The 23,184-nt window shown below is 41.6% G+C and overlaps 1 protein-coding gene across 1 annotated transcript in view; it reads right to left on the reverse strand.

Moving 5' to 3' along the window:
* LOC148109280 (uncharacterized) overlaps positions 1 to 21,370 on the reverse strand; it is an 83,070-nt gene extending 61,700 nt beyond the window's left edge. Inside the window, exon 1 of the mRNA XM_087865300.1 lies at positions 20,865 to 21,370. Coding sequence (XP_087721426.1) covers positions 20,865 to 20,933 — 69 coding nt within the window. The 5' untranslated portion in view covers positions 20,934 to 21,370. The remainder of the gene's footprint in view (positions 1 to 20,864) is intronic.
* Positions 21,371 to 23,184: the final 1,814 nt, after the last annotated feature.

Consider the following 23,184-nt stretch of genomic DNA (forward strand, 5'->3'; position numbering starts at 1 on the left):
AAACATTTCTATCCTAGCATCCATAACTGCACTTGATGTAATTAAATAAGTTATTGCTAACAAAAGTTTTTGAGCTTAGGAATAAACAGAAACAACCTTCATATAAACAAGTATGATACGTGGTATATTAGAGAGGAGTTTATTAGTTCTAGGTGTTGCCATACCCTCTGCTCCTTCTGAGGGAAAACAAACAAACAAACAATAAAGCGACTTTGTCATATGGGCCACAATCTATTGAACTAAAACTAGGCACCTGGCATAGAGGCAGCTTGCCACAGGCTGCTGTCGCCCGGTGAGAGGGGCTAGGATGAGAATAATTTCCATCCTTAATCTTCATTAGCGATCTGACAACCTTTTTTTTTTTCTTTTTTAAAAGATTTTATTTATTTATTTGACAGAGATAGAGACAGCCAGGGAGAGAGGGAACACAAGCAGGGGGAGTGGGAGAGGAAGAAGCAGGCTCATAGCGGAGGAGCCTGATGTGGGGCTTGATCCCAGAACGCCGGGATCACGCCCTGAGCCGAAGGCAGACGCTTAACCGCTGTGCCACCCAGGCGCCCCGATCTGACAACCTTCTGATTCAGAGAAACTCCTTGGTCAGTAGCAGGGTGAAGGTCAAGATGAACGTGGACGCATGGCAGGCATTTCAAGGGACAAGGTAGAGAAGCGTTTGGTTGAAGCCGAAGAGGGCTTCTCTGGCAAAGGGGCAGAAAAGAAGCCTGCAGAAAAGAAGTCTAAAACTAAACGTCTTTTCCAGGTGTAAAACGTAATTTCCATGAAATCAGTTTTTCTCATTGGCAAAGAGGTGTTTCCAACCATTTTATGATGAAGAATTACGTTTGCTCATCCTCAAAGGCCCCTTAACGAAAAGGGGACTGTGTGCAGGGTTGCCTTGGGGAGAGCCTCCAGGACCCATAAGAGGAATTGCTCTAACCCAGACGGTAGGCAAAACAAAACAATCCATAAAATTACAGGGTGTTGGGAAGTCCTAAATACCTTTTCTCATATCAGAATTACTTGGTATCTTAACAATCTTTTTCTCTGTGTTATGTCTGCTATATTTTTAATAATTTTCCTTGGTCTCTGTCTCGTCATTAAGGAAGACCTCGTTAACACCAGAAAATGTTCATAAGCAGGAAGCCACATTTTATTCCATCACTCATAAACCATCACTCAGAATAATCAGTGTCAGTCTAGTTATAGCAACAGATGTAAAAACACACAGAGTAACTACAAAGGCTCTTTATAATGTCAGTTTAATTTAAACCTTAACCTCAGATTTTTTCCACAGATACAGTGAGAAACCACAAGGATCCTCTGTCCTAATGCTCCTTCCATACACTGCAATCAAAGCTCTTGTTTTGGAAATAGAGACACCTTCTGAATCAGCAGTCCTAACCCACCGTCTGCCAGGGTCATGCCACATGCTCAGGACTTCAGCCTTCTCAGGGTCCGGGGGAAAACACGTCTCCCTCCCCCACCCATTATTTTCGCTGTGGAGTTTCAGCTATAGGTTTCAGATGGACAGTAGGTAGTGTACTAAAATTGCGAACCACTTTTTAGGGGCGCCTGGGTGGCTCAGTCGTTAAGTGCCTGCCTTTGGCTCCGGGCGTGATCCCGGAGTTCTGGGATCGAGCCCTGAGTCAGGCTTTTCTGCAGGAAGCCTGCTTCTTCCTCTCCCACTCCCCCTGCTTGTGTTCCCTCTCTCGCTGACTGTCTTTCTCTCTGTCAAATAAATAAATAAAATCTTTACAAATAAATAAAATTGTGAACCACTTTTTAAAGAAAACCCTTTAGAGAATGGCAAAGAATTTAAGCCATATTTACTGAGTCTTCACTATGGACAAGCTAGTGTGCTCCCAAGTTAGGGGATAAACAGATGTATAATTGAATAAACATTCACTATGCAGGAAGCATACAGTCTAAGAGCGTTCAATAGAAATAAAATGTGAACCACATATGTAATTTTAAATGCTCCACTACCCGCATAAAATCAAGTAAAAAGAAAGATGGAATTACTTACAAATATTTAACCCACTGTGTCCAAAATACTATTCTTTCAAAATGTAATCAATATACAATTATCAATGTGGTATTTCATATATTTTTTTTCTTTTTGTACTAAGTCTTTAAGGTCTGGTGTGTGCTTGGCACTTACAGCGCATCTCAATCCAGACTAGTCACATTTCAGGTGCTCGACTGCCACACGAAGCTGGTGGCTACTATGTGGGACTCTATGGGTCTAGTATTTGGAAGGCATGAGGGCAGAAATGACTGTAGTCCAAGCTCTGCTTGGTTTAGGGGAGAAGGAAATTTTCCATGGAAAAGATGGCATTTGAAAAGGACACAACTCTTTAAGGAGGTCTGTGAAGTCCTATTGAGGGTTTTGTGTGTGTGTGTGTGTGCTTTTTTTTTTTTTTTCCACTTTACTCTCCATAGTTATCCCCTATATTCAGGCTCTGTGCTCCAGCCTCATGGTCTATACACTATGTCTCATAAACTCCCCACTTCTTCCCATCCCGGTCTTTACATAAGCAGAGCCTTGCCTGGAACTTCTCTGTTTTGGCTCATTATTACTTCTAGCCCATAGCATAGCGCTCAGCAGACAGTCCTCAGAAAGTACATTTGAATGAACAAATAAATAGTTGCAGAGAACATACAGGGAAGAAGAAGATGGGAAGGTAGGAAAGGTCCAACTGAGGTTCTGTTGCCAAAGACCATGGGCACTCGCTTACGGGTTTGTAATTAATTCTGTGAGCAAGCCAGTTCCACACCTGTCACTTGCATATTAAATGTTTATCTGCAGCTCAGCCATATGTGGGATGTTTTGGAGTGAGGAGAGACAGGCAGTGGAGAGCCCTGTTAGGAACCTTTGGAAGGAGTCCCGGTGAGAATCCATCGGGCCCTGCACCGTAGGGGAGTGGTGGGTGTATGCATTCATTACACATTGCACCAAGAGAGCGAATCATTTTGCAGAAATCTTACATTCTTAGAGGTGAAAAGAACTTTTGCCATTGTACAGATGGGGCAAGTGAGACTCAGACAACTAATTAAAATTTAGAGTCCATCACTCTGCACGAATGGATTTTGTTATGAAAAGTAAGGGCAGGTAGAGATTGCATGTTTTAAGAGAAGGGATCATTTTACAAACATTAAATTAAGTAGTTACAGGAAAGTGGGGGGGGGATGAAAAGGATCCAAAATGTGTTGAAATTATGAAAGAAATGGTTTTGGGGCTCCTGGGTGGCTCAGTAAGGTGTGATAAGACCACCATGGGCGGGGGGGCTGGGGGGCGCCTGGGTGGCTCCGTCGTTAAGCATCTGCCTTCAGCTCAGGGCATGATCCTGGAGTCCTGGGATCGAGCCCCGCATCCTGCTCCCTGCTAGGCTGGGAGCCTGCTTCTTCCTCTCCCACTCCCCCTGCTTGTGTTCCCTCTCTCACTGGCTGTCTCTCTCTCGGTCAAATAAATAAGTAAAATCTTAAAAAAAAAAAAAAAAAAGAAAAAGAAAAAGAAACGGCCTTGTACATGAAGCTGGTCAAAGATTCATTCGGTCAAGGATTCTGATTTAGCAAGGCACTTACATATTTCTGTTTTCTAAGAATGTTAGAAGTATTACCAATATATCTTCACAATGATCAAAATGTCAAAGGCTTCCCATCTGACAGAATGCAAAAAGACCTAAAGAAGGAAATTAAATGGCAGTACCATAGCCAAAGCTTATTCTGTGACTCATACGTTGTCTTCCGAATTAGATAACTTGTGTTTGTCTAGGCTGTGTTTTCAGCTGAACTTCATGTTTTCTGTCTGAATGTTTCAGAAGAAGGTGAGAAGAAGGAGGGAATATTTTTAATTTTATAAGAATTAAGCTCTGGTGATTTATACTTAGGATCTAGACAAGTTAAAATGGCTCATGATTTGCCAGCTTCTAATAAGCTGTAAAAGTCTTTCTATTTCAGTGGAAAAGATTTACAAATTAAAAAACTCTTAAATAGTTGCAACTAACTAAGATAACATTATAAAGGAGTAGCAGACTTAATATTTCATGAGGTTTGGCAGGTCAGAGTGTCCCTAAATGGTGGAAACTTTAGGTTAGAGGCAAACAAAGATATTTGAAGACATACGTATATTTCCTGGTCAGACTACCACTAAAGAAAAGAACAATCAGTTAAGCTGTACGGTTGACATCACAAAGTCAAAACAGCCTTGACTGGATAGAAGTTTCACTTTAAACCAGTTGTTTTTATAATGTGGAGATCAGACTTTGATTTCAAACCTTTAAGCCTCAAGATTTGGCAACATTTACTTTAATAAAAACCTGCATTTTAATGTCAAAAAAACCCAGAAGTCAGATTGCTTACTACAAGGTTACAATTAGACTTGGAATCCACATGGATTGTATTTTGTGAGTTAAGAAAAGTAAATAATATAAAACCAAACTCAAGGAAACATGGATATTAAGGTGATTTACTGAGACATTGGAGACATAAATCAGATGTAATTATCTGATTTTCAAAATCTAGTCACCATCTCTTCAAATGGTCTCATAATTCTTTGATGACGCACGGCGGAGAAGCGCTTATGTCAAACCGAAATATGGACAAGGAAAGATAAATGGTAGGTCTAACAGTTTGAGATGCCAATACTCTTCTTGAGGATTTCACTTATTGACCGCACGGCAAGGGCAGGCAATAAAAGGCACCCAGTTCTCGGGAATTTAGCAGCACACATTTCAAAACCTCTACTTTTGTTTGTACCCACTGGTAATCAGAAGGAAGGTTTAGGTCTTTCTGAATCTTCTTCCAAACTTGTGGTCGTACATGGTAACTCAGATCCTGAGCTAAAATAAGCAAGGAACCCTGTAGCCATGAAACCTATTGTCGCCTCCTACCTCTCAGCCCTCCCTATCCCTCTTCTCATCTTTATTTTTCTTTAGCCATTCCCCATCTAATACAGTGTGTTTTCTTATTGTGAGAAAACATGCATGATGTTGTACAGACATAATGCACAATATAATATACATAATAATAACGCATTTACCATTGTAATCATTAAGTGTGTAATTCAGTACATTCACATTGCTGTACAACCATCCCCACCATCCATACCTAGAACTTTTGCATCTTTCCAAACAGAAATTCTTACTCATTAAACAGTAATTCCTCATCCCCTCTTGCCCAGCTCCAAGAAACCACCATTCCACTGTCTGTCTCTATGAATTTGACTACTCAAGGTACCTTATGTAAGTGGAATTAAGACATTCTTTTGAGGGGTGCCTGGGTGGCACAACGGTTAAGCGTCTGCCTTCGGCTCAGGGCGTGATCCTGGCGTTATGGGATCGAGCCCCACATCAGGCTCCTCCTCTATGAGCCTGCTTCTTCCTCTCCCACTCCCCCTGCTTGTGTTCCCTCTCTTGCTGGTTGTCTCTATCTCTGTCGAATAAATAAATAAAATCTTTAAAAAAAAAAAAGACCTTCTTTTGAGAGCTATGATGAGCCACTGAAATGTAGTAAGCACAGGCATGTCATGCTCCAACTTGTGTTTTAGAAAGTTCTTCTAGACAGCAGTTTGGAGGGCTCTGTGGGACAAGATTGGCAGCAGAAGGCCAGTTAGGAGGTGGTGGCGGTTCTCCAGGAGAATGAAGGTGACCTGAGACAGGCAAATGGCAGGGTGGACCGTCAGTAAGTACATGGAAATGGGAGCCAAAAGCTGTTTAGAAGGTAGAATGGACAAAAGTGGATTTCCTTCTACTCCTAGACTGAAGGATCTGAGGATGCAGGCATGACAACAAAAGTCCATTCCAAGTTTCTGAAGTTCCGAGGGGAATAGACAGTAAGCATGGGCGGTTGCCAGAGAAGTGATATGATGTAATGGAAGGAGAATCTCAAATGTTGTCAGTTGACGTGGGCCTTCTTATCTGTGTGACTGTGGAAAGCTACTTAACCTTTCTGGTGTTCAGGATCCTTGGCGAATCAAGGCTAAGGATACCTGTACTCCTGAATTGTGAGACACAAGGGAGAGAAAACATCATTGAATGTGTTCCAAATTAAGTGCTATGAAAATGCTACTTGTGAGACCATATTATAACCGATCAATAAAGGGTAATTAGTACTCCAAGTCAGTATTTATGGAGAGTTGAGGAGGCATTTGAGGAAAGAAATCTGTGTAACTTATAGTAGCTGGGTGAGCTCCATGGGTCACATGGAACTACAGCGAGCAAAGCGTGGGCTAAGGATGAGGAGGGAGCAAAGGAAGAGCTACCAGGTAGAAGAACAGTGAAAAGGACGAGATGGAGGCCCGGTTCGTTCCTGAGCTACTAGCGGTAGAGAGCTACGCCAAGGAGCGTAGGGGATAAGGTAAACTCTGCCGGATGTATCCAGAAGAGGGAGGGCTTTCAAAATTACCCAAAGCGGTCAGCTGACATACAGTAAAATTCATAAAAATATGGTCCCTAACATTATTATTATGCTCTGGTTTAGTAAAGCACTTAAAAAAAAAAAAAGATTCCCAGTCTGGAAATACTCAATGTTTGAATATGTCTGTTTGTTCTAGTTTCAAAGAAAGAATTAGGCCACTTCTTCGGACGGGATTTTGGGGCCTCTGGTAACTTTTCCTATCTCTGTGACTTTTTTGCCCAGAGATAGGTGGGAATGAATAATGTAATTTAAACTAAAGTATTTTAGCAGCCACTTTTTCAAGAGAACCCTGAATACCATAATTCTTCACAAAATAAAATGCTTCAATAAAAAAAAAAGAAAGTAAATCAAGAGGTGGAGAAAAAAACCAAAACAGTAGATATCTGAGAGTCAAAGACCGTATTGCTACAAAGAAGGAACTTGGCTTCTAATGTCAAGTTTGCCACTTCTCTATATGACTCTGGGGGTTCTTTCTTCTTTTACTGCCTTGTTTCCTCAGGAAAACTTACTACTATGGGAAAACTGTTAATCTGTCTGAAAGTGCTGTGATTTCTTCATGGGAAAGTTAAGGAGGAGAAAGGCAGGGAAGAGTAGATGTGGAGAAAAGAGTAAAGAAGCTTTATTAAAGAGTCCAAAAACTGGCTGTGGCTTGCACCAAGGCTGTGAAGATAAAATGAGTGGAATTAAAAAAAAATCTATTTTAGAAGTAAACTCAATAGGAGGTGTCGATGAATTACATTGATGTTGGAAGAAATGAAGGAAGAATAATAATTGCTAGGTTTCTGGTGCTAGCAGATTAGCGGACAGGGGTTTCATTTACTTGAGATGAGGAAATAGGGAAAGGAATCAAATTAGGTGGGAAGGAAAATCAAGAGTTCAGTTTTGGGTAGGTTTCGTTTAAGGTGTCCATGAGACATTTCAATGGGAACATCCAGTAGACCATTGGGAATAGAGATCTGACATTCAGTGAACTAATAAATTTAAGAAAGATACAGATGTAATTAAAGCCTGGGAATGAATGAACTTGTGTGAGGGGGAGAAAGGAGAGAATGCATGGGAAAGTGAGAAAGATGGAGAACCAGAATGAGAGAGTAAAGAAAGAAAAAGATGGTAAGAGGGAGAGAGGTCAGTGAGCCACAGTTAGAGACTGAACCACTCCCACATTAGAAATAGGATAGAGCAGGAGGAGGCTGGAAGGAAATGAAGAAATAGCCCAGAGGTAAGAGGACAACCTGGACAGTGCTGAGGCCCAGAAGCCACAACTGAGTCTTCATGAAGGGAGTGGTCCCCAGGGAGGCCTCCCGAGGAAGGGAGAGTCAAGATAAGGGTGGCTAAGTGTCCATAGGACAAGGGAAATACAAATGAAAGAGCTTGATCTTAGAGTTGAAGAAAACAGAGGGATGGAATGCCCTGCAATGCAAGTTTTTGAGCCTTTAATAAGAAATATTTTCATGAAGGTGGAGCGATATAAGGATTTTAAAGAGTATTTCAGAGTGTTCATGAGTTACACGGTTGTGCTTTTGAATATGCAAATGAATTCCGAGTCTTGTAGAGCAAGGCAGATCAGAAAACGAGACTTGGCATCACCTTCAGATAGAATCTCATCAATGAGTGATCATGTGTTGGACCTAAGGGTTTGGATCTCTGTTTCTCCATCAGTGCCTTATGCGCATGGAACCCAAAAAGCCGAGTAATTTGGCATCATTTGATTTAATGAGATCCTGTACAAATGAAGTACTATTTCGGCAATGCAGCCAGCCCTCTGCAGTTGCTCTAGGGACGAGTATCTATAGAAGAGAAATTAATTATGTTCACTAGTTCCTAAGCCTCTGGAAACCACTAAATAACTCAATAAAAGTGTAAACCTGCTGACCATGAAGAAGTCTTCTGAGAAATGACCTTTAAACAATAAAATCCAAAAGTGAAGAGGTTTAATAGCAGCATGTCTATATCGGGACTCATGAGTAAAATCACAACTTACACCATACAAAAAGTGTAGAATGGTAGGCTAAAAAGACAAGCCAGAATTTTAAGGTCGTCTTGATAATATCTTACATTTTGGGGTGCTAAATATGCCCTAGACATCAGGGCTAAACGCTTTACATGCATTCTGTCATTTAATCTTCTCAAAGGTTCTGTGAGTTATGTGTTGTTATTAAGCCCGTTTTTTAGATAAGCCAATACGGGTAGAACATTAAATAGCGTGCCCAGTGTTCCAAAGCTTGTAAGTCATGTAGTTAAGAGTCCACCTGGATTTGTCTGATCCCATATTAAGAGTCCTTAATATCTTTCTCCTATGAGGGTTTGAGTGTTTCTACTTTTTGAGTGTAACTGAAAATGTCTTGATTCTAAGAGTTTATAGATGAATTCAGTATAGCTGGATACAGTTTGGAAAATTAGGCTGTTTTAGTGGAACAAATAGAAACATCCGATAATTTCACTTTGCACTCTTCTCATTGAGAGGTGGAGTTTAGTCCTTCCCTTGAATGTGAGCTGACCCCGTGACTCTTTTGATGAATCAAATGCAGTGAAAACACTATAAGCTCCAAAGCAGAACCTTATGAGACGGACAGCTTCTACCATTCTCAGGAAGCACTTCGTCTCAGAAGCCAGCGGACTTCTGTATTCAACCACCTGTGACCATGACGGAAGGAGCCCAAGCTACATGGAGAAAGAAAGAGGCCAAAAGAGGAGCAATGAGGCTCCAGATACGAGAGTGAAGCTTTCTGGGACTTTCTGGCCCAGCCTAGCCACCTGCTAAACACGGCCAAGGAATGACCCAGCCCACCCTAATGAGTCAATCTGAATTCCTAATTTATAGAATCCTGAGAAAAACAAATTGGTTGTTTTGATCACTAAGTTTGAGTTATCTTGTAATGCAACAAGAGATAACATAAATTTAGTACAGTTTGACATGATTTGGAATATTAGAATACATTTCAAGGGGACAAGCAGAAAACATTCCTATAGTTTTACTTTGAGCCCGAGAGGCTTACGTTTCACATCTGAGATAATAAACCTACAGTTTAAAAGTTAGCTCTGGTCCAGTGTTTAATTTCATCTGATCTGAGGCACGTATTTTCAAGAAGAAAAGCTAACAGAGAAGCACTTCATATTTTAGAAATAGATTTCTTCTGTTTGCTGTTTTATCACCATAGCAATGCATTAGTATAATATGCCATCCTACTTTTGAAAACATCTGAGACAGTTTACAACGAGATACACAAAACAAGAGAGTTAAAATAAAAATACAAGATTAAAACCAAATTTAGCAACTGAGAAGTTATTTCTACAGATTTGTCTAATTTGTTCACTGAAATTTATCTTTAAATTTAGCTTTGAGTTTCCTGGCAACTGAGGCCAACCTGTGGGATGATATCATGCTAAATGTGATTTGTTTCAGGAAAGAAAAATCTTTAACCTACAGCTAAATTATAAAAGCAATTTATTATGTGGATCTCCTCACAGGGAACAGTAAATGATAGAAGAGACAACGACTTCAAAAGCAATGCCATTTGGAATATAAATGTGTCTCAGACTTGAAGTCTTAATAGCTGCCTCTGTTTAAAACAAAATAAAATAAAATAAACAATAAAATTGAAAGGACTTGTCTGTTTTGGAGTGTTAATTCCCCTCTTCTCTCCCCCTTCAATCAGCATTTCATAATTTCCTATCTTTTTTTTCAATAAGGATTTATTGATAACACTCCAGGAGCCAAACTCTGAGGATATCACTGTAAGCAAGAGAGAGCACAAGCCCCAGCCCTCAAAGAGATCATAGTCTAGGAGGATATTAATTAATGTTAAGGACATTTATTAAATAGCTATACTGATATGTGATTACAGATTGACAGGTGTCTAAAAAAAAAAAAAGGATAGGAAGCTACAAAGAGTATATAACAGGGAGGGGCGCCTGGGTAGCGCAGTCGTTAAAGCGTCTGCCTTCGGCTCAGGGCGTGATCCTGGCGTACCGGGATCGAGTCCCACATCAGGCTCCTCTGCTATGAGCCTGCTTCTTCCTCTCCCACTCCCCCTGCTTGTGTTCCCTCTCTCGCTGGCTGTCTCTCTCTGTCAAATAAATAAATAAAATCTTTAAAAAAAAAAAAAAAGAGTATATAACAGGGAGATGTGATCAAAGTTCCCGGGGTTAAGGTAGGATGGGAACAGTGAAGGAAACTATACTTTCCTATATTTGCATTTCTATCATAATGCCTGACAAATGCAAGTGCTACATTAATATTGGTTGTTAATGATAAGAAACCTACACCCCCCCCCAAGTGTGAGTTTCAACACTAAATCTGAACCTGCTATTTGGAAGATAATGACTTTAGGAAGGAAGGCATTGTTAGAAATGTTCATTGCTCTGATTTTTGGAAAAGAATAAAATGTATAATGCAAGAGCTAATTGTCAAGATATGGGATGAAAAAATAATTACACATTCTAGAATTCTATCTGATTGAGATTAAGTCTGAAGAGTTACTCTCAAACGCCTGATTTAAAGCATTCATTTCATGCTAGAAGACTAATTATTAGCAATGGCTTCACCATCTTATTACCGGCAATGTGAGAAGGTGTGGGCCCTTTCACGGAAAAGTTGACTAATGGACAAATAAATTAGATATGACTGCTTTGCCAAAGCTGATAACTAAGGCCCTGTATACAATAACTGCCAGGCCCTAGTTCTTACGTAACACTTAATTTTTGAGCTCAAGTGGTTGAAAAGAGAAAGCAGTTATATTGATATTCTTTGGAGAAATTCATTTACACATGGTTATTATTTAGTTGTAAGCTCTTAAATGCTATATTAGACATTCCATCAGCCATCTAGCTCTTCAAGCTTTATTACATAAAAACTTAGCAGCAATAGTTTTCCTGTTATGATTCTCTTCCCACTTCTATCACATTACCATCTTTAAAACAATTAAGATAATTTTGCCTGCCAAACCTCTGTCTCACCTGATATTCTCCAGTGTTATAGATTTTCTGCAATATTGTGTTTCCCAGAATCTACTAATAATTCTAATAAAGCAAAAATTTCTACTTTAGAGCCCATTCTATCAGGGATGTTCCAATGCAGATATAAACGAGGCTTCAATAGCAAGGGGAAACTTCTGTTATAGGTTGAATTATGCACCCCCCACCCCAGAAACTCAGAATGTATTTGGAGATAGGATCTTTATAGAGGTAATCAAGTTAAAAGGAGGTAGGCGTTAATGAGGTGTGACTGGTGTCCTTATGAAAGTCCGCGTAAGTTGTCCTTAAAAGAAGGGGAAATTTTTGTACTGATACATACAGAGGGAGAAGGATGTAAGGATGCAGGGGGAAGGGGTGCCTGGGTGATGCAGTCCATTATGCGTCCAACTCCTGGTTTCAGCTTAGGTCATGATCTTGGGGGTCCTGGGACGGAGTGGAACCCTGTGTTGGGCTCCATAGTGGGAGTCTCCTTGAGATTCTCTCTCCTTCTCCCTCTTTCTCCCTCTCCCTCTGTTCCTTCCCCCACTCGCTCCTGCTCTTTCTCTCTCTAAAATAAATAAATTTTAAGGAAAAAAAAAAAGATTCAGGAAGAAGATGGCCATCTACAAGCCAAGGAGAGAGGCCTGGAAGGAAATCCTTCCCTCCTGGCCTCAGAAGGAACCAACCCTACTGACACCTTGATCTCAGACTTTCAGCCTCCAGAACTGTGAAGCAATCAATTTCTGTGGTTTAAGCCATCCAGTTTGTCATTTTGTTATGGCGGCCTTAACAGACTGGCACAACCCTTATTTCCCTGTGAAAATCAAAGATAGTTTTTAGACACTTTCTTCCTTCGTACCTAAAGAAGGATTAGAGATTCTGTAATTTCCCTCCATGAATGCAGTGCCATAGATGTCTTCAATATCTCTGAATTCCTTCAGGTTTACCATTCCATTAAATATATTCTTCAGTAAATCATTATTATTTCCACTCACCTGTTCTTGTTAATCATAGTACAATTGACGTAAAAGACATGAGTATTCCTAAATCGAGCCCTCCAACTTGTTACCAATTTTTAAAATTATTTACATCTAGTATAAAAAAAATGCCAAACTAATCATCAAAATAGAACCCAGGTTAGAGGTTATTGCTCAAATCTAGTTTCTGCCAAGCCTAACTAAACAAAAATGTCATTGCATTACCTCCTTAGAGTACATTCACTCATTAAGGCATAAGCTTCTAATTCTTCCACACTTTTATTTGTTGGCATGTAATCAGCACTACTTAGAAGCAGTGGAAATCATGCCAAGATTTTTTTAAATTCTTACTTCTTCTCTTTATCAATACCCTCTCTATTTAACCAGGTAATTATATTACAATTACACATGAACCTCCCCCCCAAGCCCCTTGATTAAATTCTCTTTATTGATTCATTAAACATATCTTGTTGAGTGTCTACTAGGTACCAGATACTCGGAACTGTGAACAAGATAGACACGATCTTTGCCCTCAGGGAGTTTATATTTCAGGTTTCAGAGAAACTCTATGAGACTAGAGAGTTCATTTTTAATGTATTTATTTTTAGACCACCTCTCCACTGTTGTGCTACATAGCCTTACCCCAATCTTTTCAACCACCCTAAAAGCTATATACTCATAGTTTTCTGTCTCATAAGTTTTTTTCTGTGATATAGCCCAAATTAGTACTGGTCCAGAAAGAGTCAGGATTCAAAGGAAATTCAGTCACTTTTCAGAAAGATCATTGTATCGGAAAGATTGTAGTTGTGACTAATAAACACTGAAAATATATATTCTTATTTATTTTTAATTCTCAAACTATTAACTTCAATTTTTTTCCTCAGTATATTTTAATGTTGGTCCTACATGGACTTGTACCTTAAAATGTTTTAGCTATTGAGGGATACATTTTGCCTTGCTATTTCTAGAAACTAAAATCTTGATCTGTGGTGGTCTTTCATCTTGGCTGAGCTCATTGTAACAGACTCAGAAATGGAAAGATATTCCTTTAGCCATTGGGTTAGATGAACAAGAGTTCTTGGTTTTTTATGGGATGGGAATCCAGGAATATTTCACTTCAGGTTTTTGTCTTTTTAACTTTGATGTGAACTTATCCTTTGGAGATGAGAGAGAGGGTAGGGGGAAAGAAGAAGAAGAAGACGAAGAAGATGAAGAAGAAAAAGAAGAAGGAGGAGGAGGATGAGGGGACGAAGAAGAAGAAGAAGAAGAAGAAGAAGGAGGAGGAGGAGGAGAAGGAGGAGGGGGAGGAGGAGGGGGAGGAGGAGGAGGAAAGGAGAAGAAGAAGGAGGGGAAGGAGAAGGAGGGGAAGGAGAAGGAGGGGAAGGAGAAGAAGAAAGAGAGGAGAAGGAAGGGGAGGGGGAGGAGGAGGAGAAAGAAAGGGAGGAGAGAGGGAAGGAAGGGGAGGCAGAGGGAGGAAGGCGAGAGAGAGAGGAGGGCAAGAACCACATGGTCAATCATTTCCCCAAGCAAATGGCATTTTGGGTGAATGCCCTGACCTAGGAAGGGAAAATAGGTGAAGGTGACCCCAATGCTATGAAAATAGCTAAGTGGACTCTTCCCAGAAATATATCGCAGCAGGCTCTGTAAAGCAATTAGAGTAATGTTTTGGCATCTTGTACTACCAAGGGGAAGATTCTCCTCCCGCCCTAGTTACAGCCTTGATTTTCACTTTCCTTTGTTGTAAATACTTAGGAAATCATTTTAGAAGGCTGCAAAGCAATAGGTGTGAGAGTAAACAAACTATAATAGTACTCCTGTCTCCAAATGCAGGAGCAGCTGCACGAGGAAGCCAGAGCGGCACCCAACTTGCCCGGTCTGTTTTTCCTATTGTCCTCCCCCCACCTCAGTCTCCTCTTCCTCCCACACAGAATCTTGTAAACTTTGCAGCCTAACTCTACAGTGTGCCAGGGAAATCTGGCCACTTGCTGGCAAGGCCAGCCCTTAGACCAAGGACCAGGGCACATCACTGCAACTGCCTTCTCGTTGCTGGGCCAGAAGGAGGCCCTGAGGAGAAGGCCGGGGCAGTCTGCCCAACAGGAAGGACATGGGTCTCCAGGGAGACTGTGCATATTCCTTCAGTTCAAATTCTTTGGGGAAACTGTTTGCCCTGTAAACTTCACTTTCTTAAACCCCATGGAAAGAATAAAGGTCCTTATTGCGGTGTTGGTGAGAAGCTGACAAGCTGGGATCTGAGGCTCTAGTCAGTCAGCGGCCAGGTGACAGCGTCTCCCTTGTAAGTCAGGAGTCTTCTCCTTATCTGCCAGAGTTAAGAATGTTGGGATTTACTATTTAACTTTTGGGACTTATTGCTGAAACTTAAAACTGGTGTGCGTTAAAAAAAATGACACTTTAAAAATCTGCCTCCACAGTATTTCTTCTAGTGAACTAACTTTAGCTTGACCTAAATTACTAATTTAATTTTTCTCCAGATCCAATTCTGGTACAGTTCTTCCCTTTATGTTTTTATAATCAGATCTCCTCAGATGGGCACATGCGTTTCAATGGCTGCCCACCCCATCTTGGTTTTGCTTTCTCTTGCGAAGCATTTGCAGATCATCAAATCTGGGTGAGCTCGGACTATTTCTTACTCCAGTGTTATATGTGGCACCAGCACGTTAGCACTAATTCTTCAAAAAATGAAACTTTCAAGGAGCTCTGCTACACTTTCCACTCAAAATATTTCTCAAGCACTGTAGAAGAGTGAGAGCCTAACTAGCACAGGGCTTTCTCGAGAACTGCTAGGGTGCCAAAACATGGACTCCATGAGAATGGCACCTCGCCTGCATTCTGCACTACGGGAGACTAACTCCCAGGCACAGCCGCACCCAGCCAACCAAACCTGCCCCCTGCTCCTGGCCAACCCGCCCAGGACTTAGTGGTCAAAGTGGAAAAAGCATTTGAGTTCCAATTCTTCTTCACGCTCAGAGGTTCCTAAAACCACCTTGAAAAATGAGGAAAAATAATACTTGGAAAGATGTTTTTTAAAATTCCAGGTGGGACAATACATAATGCAAATACTATATAATATTGAAGTCAGATATATATGAGTGTACGATAAAAGAGATGAGTCAGTCTTCCTACGTCTGTCTCGACTGACCCAATGGGAAAAGCATCACAGAAAAGAGGCTGTGGAGTGGACACTGCAGGCAGCAAACATGAGGTCAAGTTTCCCTGGGGATCTGCCAGCTATTAAGCATAGTGACAACTTGTCCTTGAACCAGATTTCAGTTATTTTTTGAAGCCTTCATTTATTTATAATCCATATCCAAACAGAGAAGAAATTAAAATGCATTCGTCTTCTAAGTCATTAATCTGTTTCAAAAAAAGAAACACGGGGAGGAAGAGGACAAGACAATGACTTAGGGACAAGTTAACAAAAGGATTCATTCATTCGTTTTGTATGCACTTTCATTTAACAGATTCGGTTTGACAAGTAAGGGATAGAGTGAACAAGGTCATAGGTTCTCTGTCCTTAAGGACGCTCCTGCCTGTGGGAGCTACAGGTGAGTAAACAGTCCTGATGTTACCGTGGAGAGTGAGCAGGACCATGTGCTATGCTGTTGGAGCCCACACGAGAGGGACTCAAGCAACTCAGATTTTAGCTGAAGCAAGCACAGTAGAAGCCAGCAGTCTCCACTATGGTTCTGGGAAGTGGGATCAAATATATCTTGGAGACTTCAGATTTGTTGGAAAGCACCCTCGGGAGCCACTTGGAAAATGTTAAGTCTCCATAGCTATGGCCAAAAGCTCCCCACAAAATGCTCTCTGGATCATCGTCACAGTAGTTTCCAGTGGGAAGAGCCAACCCTGAAGCAGTGTTAGCATCATGGCAGCGCACTCCCGAGACACCAATGGAAAGGTTGGTGGGACTAGAGCTGACCGCCCGAGTTTGAATTCTGCTACCCCTCTTAATAGTGGTATGACCTTGAACCAGTTACTTCACCTCTCTGAAGCTCTGTGTCCTTGGCTGTAAGATGTGCATAATCGAGTGATTCTGAGGATTGTACTAGTAAAGTGGTTTGACAGTGCCTGACCCTTAGTAAAAGCTCAATGAATGTTAGCCCTCCGGGAAGACATGGAGCGCGTCACACAGGAACGGGCTCTTTGTTATCATTCCAATTCAACGCTTGAAGCAGACAGAATAGAACAGTGAAGGGAAATGCACGTAAAGGAATGCTGTTAATGGAACAGTGGTGGAGAATAAGCCCTTCAGAGGAGCTGAATGTCACCCCTCAGCTCTGCCAGGGTAAACATCATAACCAGACTGAAAACCTTTGCTTTGTTTCCTGACATTTTTAGAGAAAGGAGGAAGCCAGGGCAGTCATACCTCTTCACTTCTCCTCTGACCATGCTGGACTGGTTCATGCCAACAGGCAGGGTGGACAGTGGTTAAGGCTGTGGACTCCGAAGCCAAGCACTTTGAGCCAAACCCTGATTCTGCCACTAACTGGCAGTGTGCCTGAGGCCTACTTCCCCCACCTCCGTACCCCTCAGTTTCTTCGCCTGTGAAATTGGGATAACAACAGCAGCTACCCTGGCATTTTTGTGAGAATTTACATATGTCACCATACTTAAGCCTCTTAGAACAGTGCCCAGCAAAGTTAGGGTTGTATAAGTGACAGTGATTATAAAATCTGTTATTATTAAAGAAAAATACAATATAAGGAGCTGTTCAAACGTACAAAATCATGAAATATTGAGTCAAGACAAAAGTGTTTTGTCGAAGTTGGTAGTCACTAGACAGTTAATTCTATGACGACAAGAGCTGGATTTTGTTCCTCCTCTATTTGTTTCGAAAACGAATGGACGAGGCATGAAGCCTGAACGAGTTAGAGGGATGAGGAGGAGGAAATCACACTAGATCTGGAAGTGAAAACCCTACATGGGAGCAGCTCGTAGCCCCATTCTAATCTGAGCACCTGTCTTCACCTTCCTGATACTGTTTCCTCGTCATCGAAACAGGGAGGTCGATGACAGCATTTCTAAGGTTCACTCCAAATCCAAAATTCTGTATGGCTAGATAGCCTTTGAAAGTTTACAGAAGACAATATAATTATGGCTATCAAAGTCTTTTTTTTACATACATACCCAGTGTATTTCCAAAAAGGATTATCAAGTTGAAGACAATGCCATTTGTTTGTGTTTTCTGAGTCATAATGCAAGAATCTGAACTATGAACAGATCTTTAAATCCATGAAAATGGATTATCTTTAGCACAATTGATAAATTTATTGATAACTGATAAGGACATCTTCCCATTCATTTTAAGTGAATTTTTACAGACTCTGAGAATAAAACGTAATCCAAAGGCGTCTAATGCTAACTTATCGTTAACACGGAGAGATTGAAAGTAGAACTCGTATGGAGTTTAGCTTAGCAATTCTCAACTAAATGAAATTAAGCTGATTTAGTTGAGATTTTGAGACATGAGACTGGCAGACATAAGTCCAAAGGATTTGGGGGACTAGCACCACGACTGCCTGTCTTCAGACTGTGGGCTGGAAAGGAGCTTCGAGAGGCTTGTCTGCTCAGGATCGGCTGCTTTCATAGGTTTGATACATTGGGTAGAGACATAAAGGTTTCACTTGGAAAAAAAGAAAAAAAAAGATTCTGTGGTGGAAAATAAAAAAAAAAGGTGGGAGGATGATTTGAAATCAAAAGTCTGGACTACAAACACAGGCTTTGGGTTAAACAAAGTTTAAATTTTAGTTCTGCTACTTTTTTGCTGTTGTGACCTTGAGCTGGTTGGCTAATTTTCCCGAGCCACACTTTGCACATTTAATAATTTCTCTTACTTCATAGGGTTTCTGTGAGGATTAAATGAGATCATACATGTAAGGTACTTGGCCCTCAACCTCGAAAACATAGGAAGCACTGGATAAATGATGGCTATACTCACTGTCCTAAATGAAGGACGCGGCAGGTCATCAATATTCCCCCCTGGTGAGCTTCTCAGTGATCCCTTTGGAATGTCTCAGAGGCATCAGAAGCACTCTTTAAGCCTTCTGCAATCACAGTTTGGGTCCAAACCTCAGTCTTCCTTGTGAGCCCTAAAATACGTATGGATTTTTTTCCAAGATCTATTCATGGTTTTATGTGGGCACTGGACAAAGGCTCACTTTGTAAGATTGTCCATCTAGGTTAAAAATAAATATGCAGAAATGTGTGGAACCTCAACAATGGAATGTAGGGAAAGTAGATTATTCTTAGCTGAAAACAAAGACACTCTCGTATGTGAATGTGCATATAAATGCATAGAAAAAGCCTGGAAATTATGAACACCAACATGGTAGCAACGGTTACGTCGGGGGTAGATTGAGAGAGAGCTGGGATTTACCTTGGCATTGTCTTTAGTGTTTTACACGTTTATTCACATGTTGGTTGTATAATTGAAAACTGAAGGAAAAAAAGCACCAAACAAACCCCAAACCAAACAAACAAAAAAGCAAAGCCCAAAGCAAAAGTCACAGTACAAAATGAAATGAACTTCTGGAACAGCGAACTTGTATACCAGTAGACAAGAATCAAGGAATTTATCTTTGGGGCTGTCCATGACTTCTTACAAAGTCACATTCTGCTGATTTTGCTGTCCTTGAGGAGTAAGGAGACCAGTAGGGGGATTTCTGATTCTATCTCCAGCAACTGATAAACCCAGGTTAGAAGGCAGTTGAAGTTCCTGGCCAGAAAATCTTCGTATAGACCTCTTTCTCTCTGCCAAATAGATAAAACCCTGGCTAGTTCTTTGCAAAATTCAAGGTCAACAGAGGTGCCAACTGAAGACGATTGGTAAATTATGCTTTTAAGCAGAAAGCAACCAGATGGTAAATCATACATCTCTTAGTACATTTTGATAGCAAAGAAAATAAGTGACAACTTAAAAAAAAATTCTACTTGACAGCTACTTGGTTGATTAAAAAACTCCCTAACTGAGGAATTTTAAAATCACCCTGGTTCCCCTCCCACCAATACCACTAAATAAATTCATTAATTCAAAGAAAGTAAAATGTTTAAGCACTGAATTATGGGCTATGACTTTTTTAAAATTATTATTAGCAAAACACAGGTTTGCTGTTGGAGATTAGTTTTCACAACGGGCCCATTCCTTGGAAAGAAACATTTTGGCTACAGGGAAAACCAAGAAACACTGCAGAGCTCTGAGAAGTTGCACTGACTTGCTTCAGTTCAGCTGCAGTCTCCACTGGTGAGGGATCTCCAGGAGCAGCAGGAAGGACAGGGTGGTTTTGCCTTGGTTTTCATGCATATGCTTTGAGGGAGGGTTGTGCTTTATGGAAGAGGCAGTCAAAGGGAGCTAGCTGGGCCTGACTTAATGCTTCCAGAACTGCCTTTCCAGCTGGCCCATTTGGTGCAGGGAGGTAGTCTGGCCCAGGGTGTAATTCATTGTGTTCTGCTGGTGGGTTAAGTAAGGGCTGTGTGTCAGGGACAGCACAGAAAGGACCTGAATGAAGGGCGGGAAGAATGAATGGAGAGAGCCATTTTGATGGAATTGCCCTCGGGAATTAAATAGGACAGGGCATCTGGGGGCTGAAGGAAGGTTCTGTTGCTTATGAAACTCCCCATAAGAGTGTCAGTCATCAGTCCCTTAACAATCATACATTTCTTACCTCCCACTTGTGTATAAATCTGCAGGTTCACACAGAACACCAGAGTGACTACGGCAATTCATTCCATTTATTGTGAAACACACACAAAAAGACCTCTTCCTTTTTTTGCTCATTTATAAGCAAAGTGGTGTTAACACTATGAATGGAAGAACAAGGAATTGAAGGAATAAATATAGACAGCAGCATAACCCCATCTTGTCACTTGGATTCAGACTGTCCACTGTTCTCTCTAAAAGAAAGGCAGTCATACCAAACAACACTGAGGCAACTTGAAATAGAGAATTTAAAACGCTGGATTCCATCATTTCTGCAAAAGGTCATTCTAGTCCTTTGCTATTTTTACCATAGATAGAGACTAGGCAAGTTATTGGCTGACTGATTTTGGGAAGCCAGAAGATGCGGCTTCTAATGAAGAGGGCAATACAGCACTGAGACATAGTCAATGAAAGGTGTGGAAAAAGTTGAACCCTTCAAAGATCACAGACAGGAGAGCTGCTTATTAGTCCCTGACTAAATTACTAGCCATAGCTGTACCCTGGGCCAATTCTCTTTGATACTGCCTGTCATCTTGTGGCTTTGAGAAATTCCCATTCCTGGCTCAAACCCTCTCTAAGATAGCCCAGCCCACCCCCATCCTCCCAAAGCAACTGTTCCCAGGCGCCCCCACCCACAAATTTGCATCAAGACAGGTATATTTCCCGGCTGGACCACTGCTTCCAGAAGCTCGCCTTTCCTTCGGGGGTTCTGCAAGAAAACCTTAGGCTTATGCCAGGCCAGTCATCAAAAGCATTTCAGAGAAGAGCAGAAAACAAAAGAAACAAACAAAACCTGTCCTTACCCGCTTCTTAAAAAATTGGAAGGCTGAGCATTTCTTGACTGGGAATCCATTCATGTCTTTGTTTACCATTTTCCACAGTAGGGAGTTCACAGTTATAGATCCAGGGTGGCACCGCCTGGGGAGTGCAGCGGGTCCCCGGCTGCCCTCCCGGAGACAGGCAGTGAGGACGGAGCGCGCTGGAGAACCTAGCGGGGCTCGGGTCTTCACTCCCACATCCTGCAGCGCCGCTACTGCAGCAACCTCTCCCCGCTCTCAGTTGCCACGGGCAGTGGCTTGGCTCTTCCCATCGCAGCTCCGAAACGCGGGCATCGGCGCGGCCGGCCGCCCGGGCTGCGCCGGATCCCGGGGAGATGCTCTGCGGCTGGCGAGCGGGAGAGGGGCACCCCCTGCGCGCCCCCGGCTACCTGGCGGCTCTGCGGCGGGCGCGCGGGGGCCCGCCGCTCGGCTCCAGGTGATGCGCGGCTGGAGGCTGCTCCGGAGGAGAGCTGTTTTTTGATCGTGCAAGTTCCAGTGGGAGCTGTAGTTAAGCAGCTGAGAGAAGGAGTAAGAAAGAGCAGAAGCCCAGGGAGGGAGGGAGGGAGGGAGGGAGAGCCGCGCCAGAGAGGCAGAGGGAGAGAGAAAGCGCTGCTGAAGACGCAGCGATTCATGAATATCTGAGCAGCTCGGGGAGAGAAGGCACCGGCTCAGGTCGCCCTGAAAAGCAGTTGACAACCCCTCGGGAGGGCTACTTGAATCGCCTGTTTTCTTTTCTTTTTGTTGTTCGGACCATTTAAATCAGAGTTTCCTATGAAATGCAGACCGTTTTTGTTTTATGCTCATTGACATTCCTTTGATACGTTTTCGTGAATATAATGTCTCTCAATGGAAATTCAATCAAATTCATTCCCGATCTGTCCAAATGTGGAGAAAAATGAAATAAGGGGCCAGCGTAGGTAGAACAATGGAGGCTTTCATACTAACTATATGGAACCTCTTCTAGTGTCCTCTCCCCACTTGTCATCATCGAGTGGGCAACAGTGAAAGTAATTGCCTTTTTCCCTGAAGAAGGCTGTTAAAAAAAAGAACACAATGGACATACAAAGTGTCTTATGGTAAAACACACAAAGAACATTAGCAAAAAGTCTTAACTGAATCCATTTGATGGAAAGGAAGCCCGGATGAATGAGAGGAAAGCCTTTACCTATCAAGTGGAAATCTACCCCCCAAATCCTTACCCATGTCATTCTTTGTACATTAAATTCATTTTCAAAACACCACTTAATATGTGTGTGGCCTATTTTCCCATCTTTACTCTTTAATGTTGATATTTTATGGAGACTTTTGAAAATGAGAGTTGATGGGTAAACGGAGAGAGCAAAGAAAAGACACTTGGCATCTGATCTGGCCTTCTAGAACATCCCTTACGGCTTTCTGCCAGTCACCTGACCTCATGATGCCTCCCAGACAGTGCCTCATCCAGGACATGGAGCACCTGCTCATTCATTCCTTCCTTCCTTTATTCATTCACTTATTTAGTCATTCACTTGTTTGCTGTGTCATTCCATGTATCCATCAAATCAAATCCAAATGTACCCAGTGTCCCCAGGATGCAATCACTTTTCATAGTCACGAGGGAGTGTAATTGACAAATAAGGGGAAGGCACATGCCTGCTTGATAAAACGAATGGCCGGCTCATTAAAACCAATACACCTAGAAGAGAAACATACAGGTCAATTGGGAAGAGATGCATTGATTTCATTGAATTGGAGTATAAATCTCTGTAGCTGGACCAGGTTTCTCTGGGAAATGACAGTGCAATCTTATTTGCTAAATGCTCTGAGATTTCCAAAAGAAAAATGCAATGCAACCAAATGATGGCATTATGACTGAGGGAAAACAAACCATTCATTTTGGAGAGAGACGTTGAGTTGTCCAAGATGCAAGGATACGTTGTTTAATCTACAACATTGATTGGTTTTGTGGTTCTTCTAAAGGGTTCATTTAGAATTCTGGTAGTTCAAAGAGAATATTTGAGGATTGTAGAAATGTTCTCTACCATGATTACGGTAATGGTTTTATAACTATGCATTTGTCAAAAGTTAAGATTCTGTGAATACAAACTTTATATATGAAAGAAGAAGATCATTTTGCTGGATGTAAGGTTCAATAAACCTGATTTTTAAAAAGCATGGCCATCCAAATTATTTTCTGTTCTTCATCCTTCCTGTCTCCCAAAAGCATTTGAACAGATACTTATTGACTTTGAGGGACACAGAGAAGGAGCTCTCTGAGCAACCGGTGGGAAAGGGATGCTAGGGCCCTTGCCTTGATTCTACACTG

This window comes from Ursus americanus, chromosome 11 (assembly GCF_024610735.1).
Source record: "Ursus americanus isolate L20-20 chromosome 11, mUrsAme1.1.p, whole genome shotgun sequence".
Taxonomy (NCBI): Eukaryota; Metazoa; Chordata; class Mammalia; order Carnivora; family Ursidae; genus Ursus; species Ursus americanus.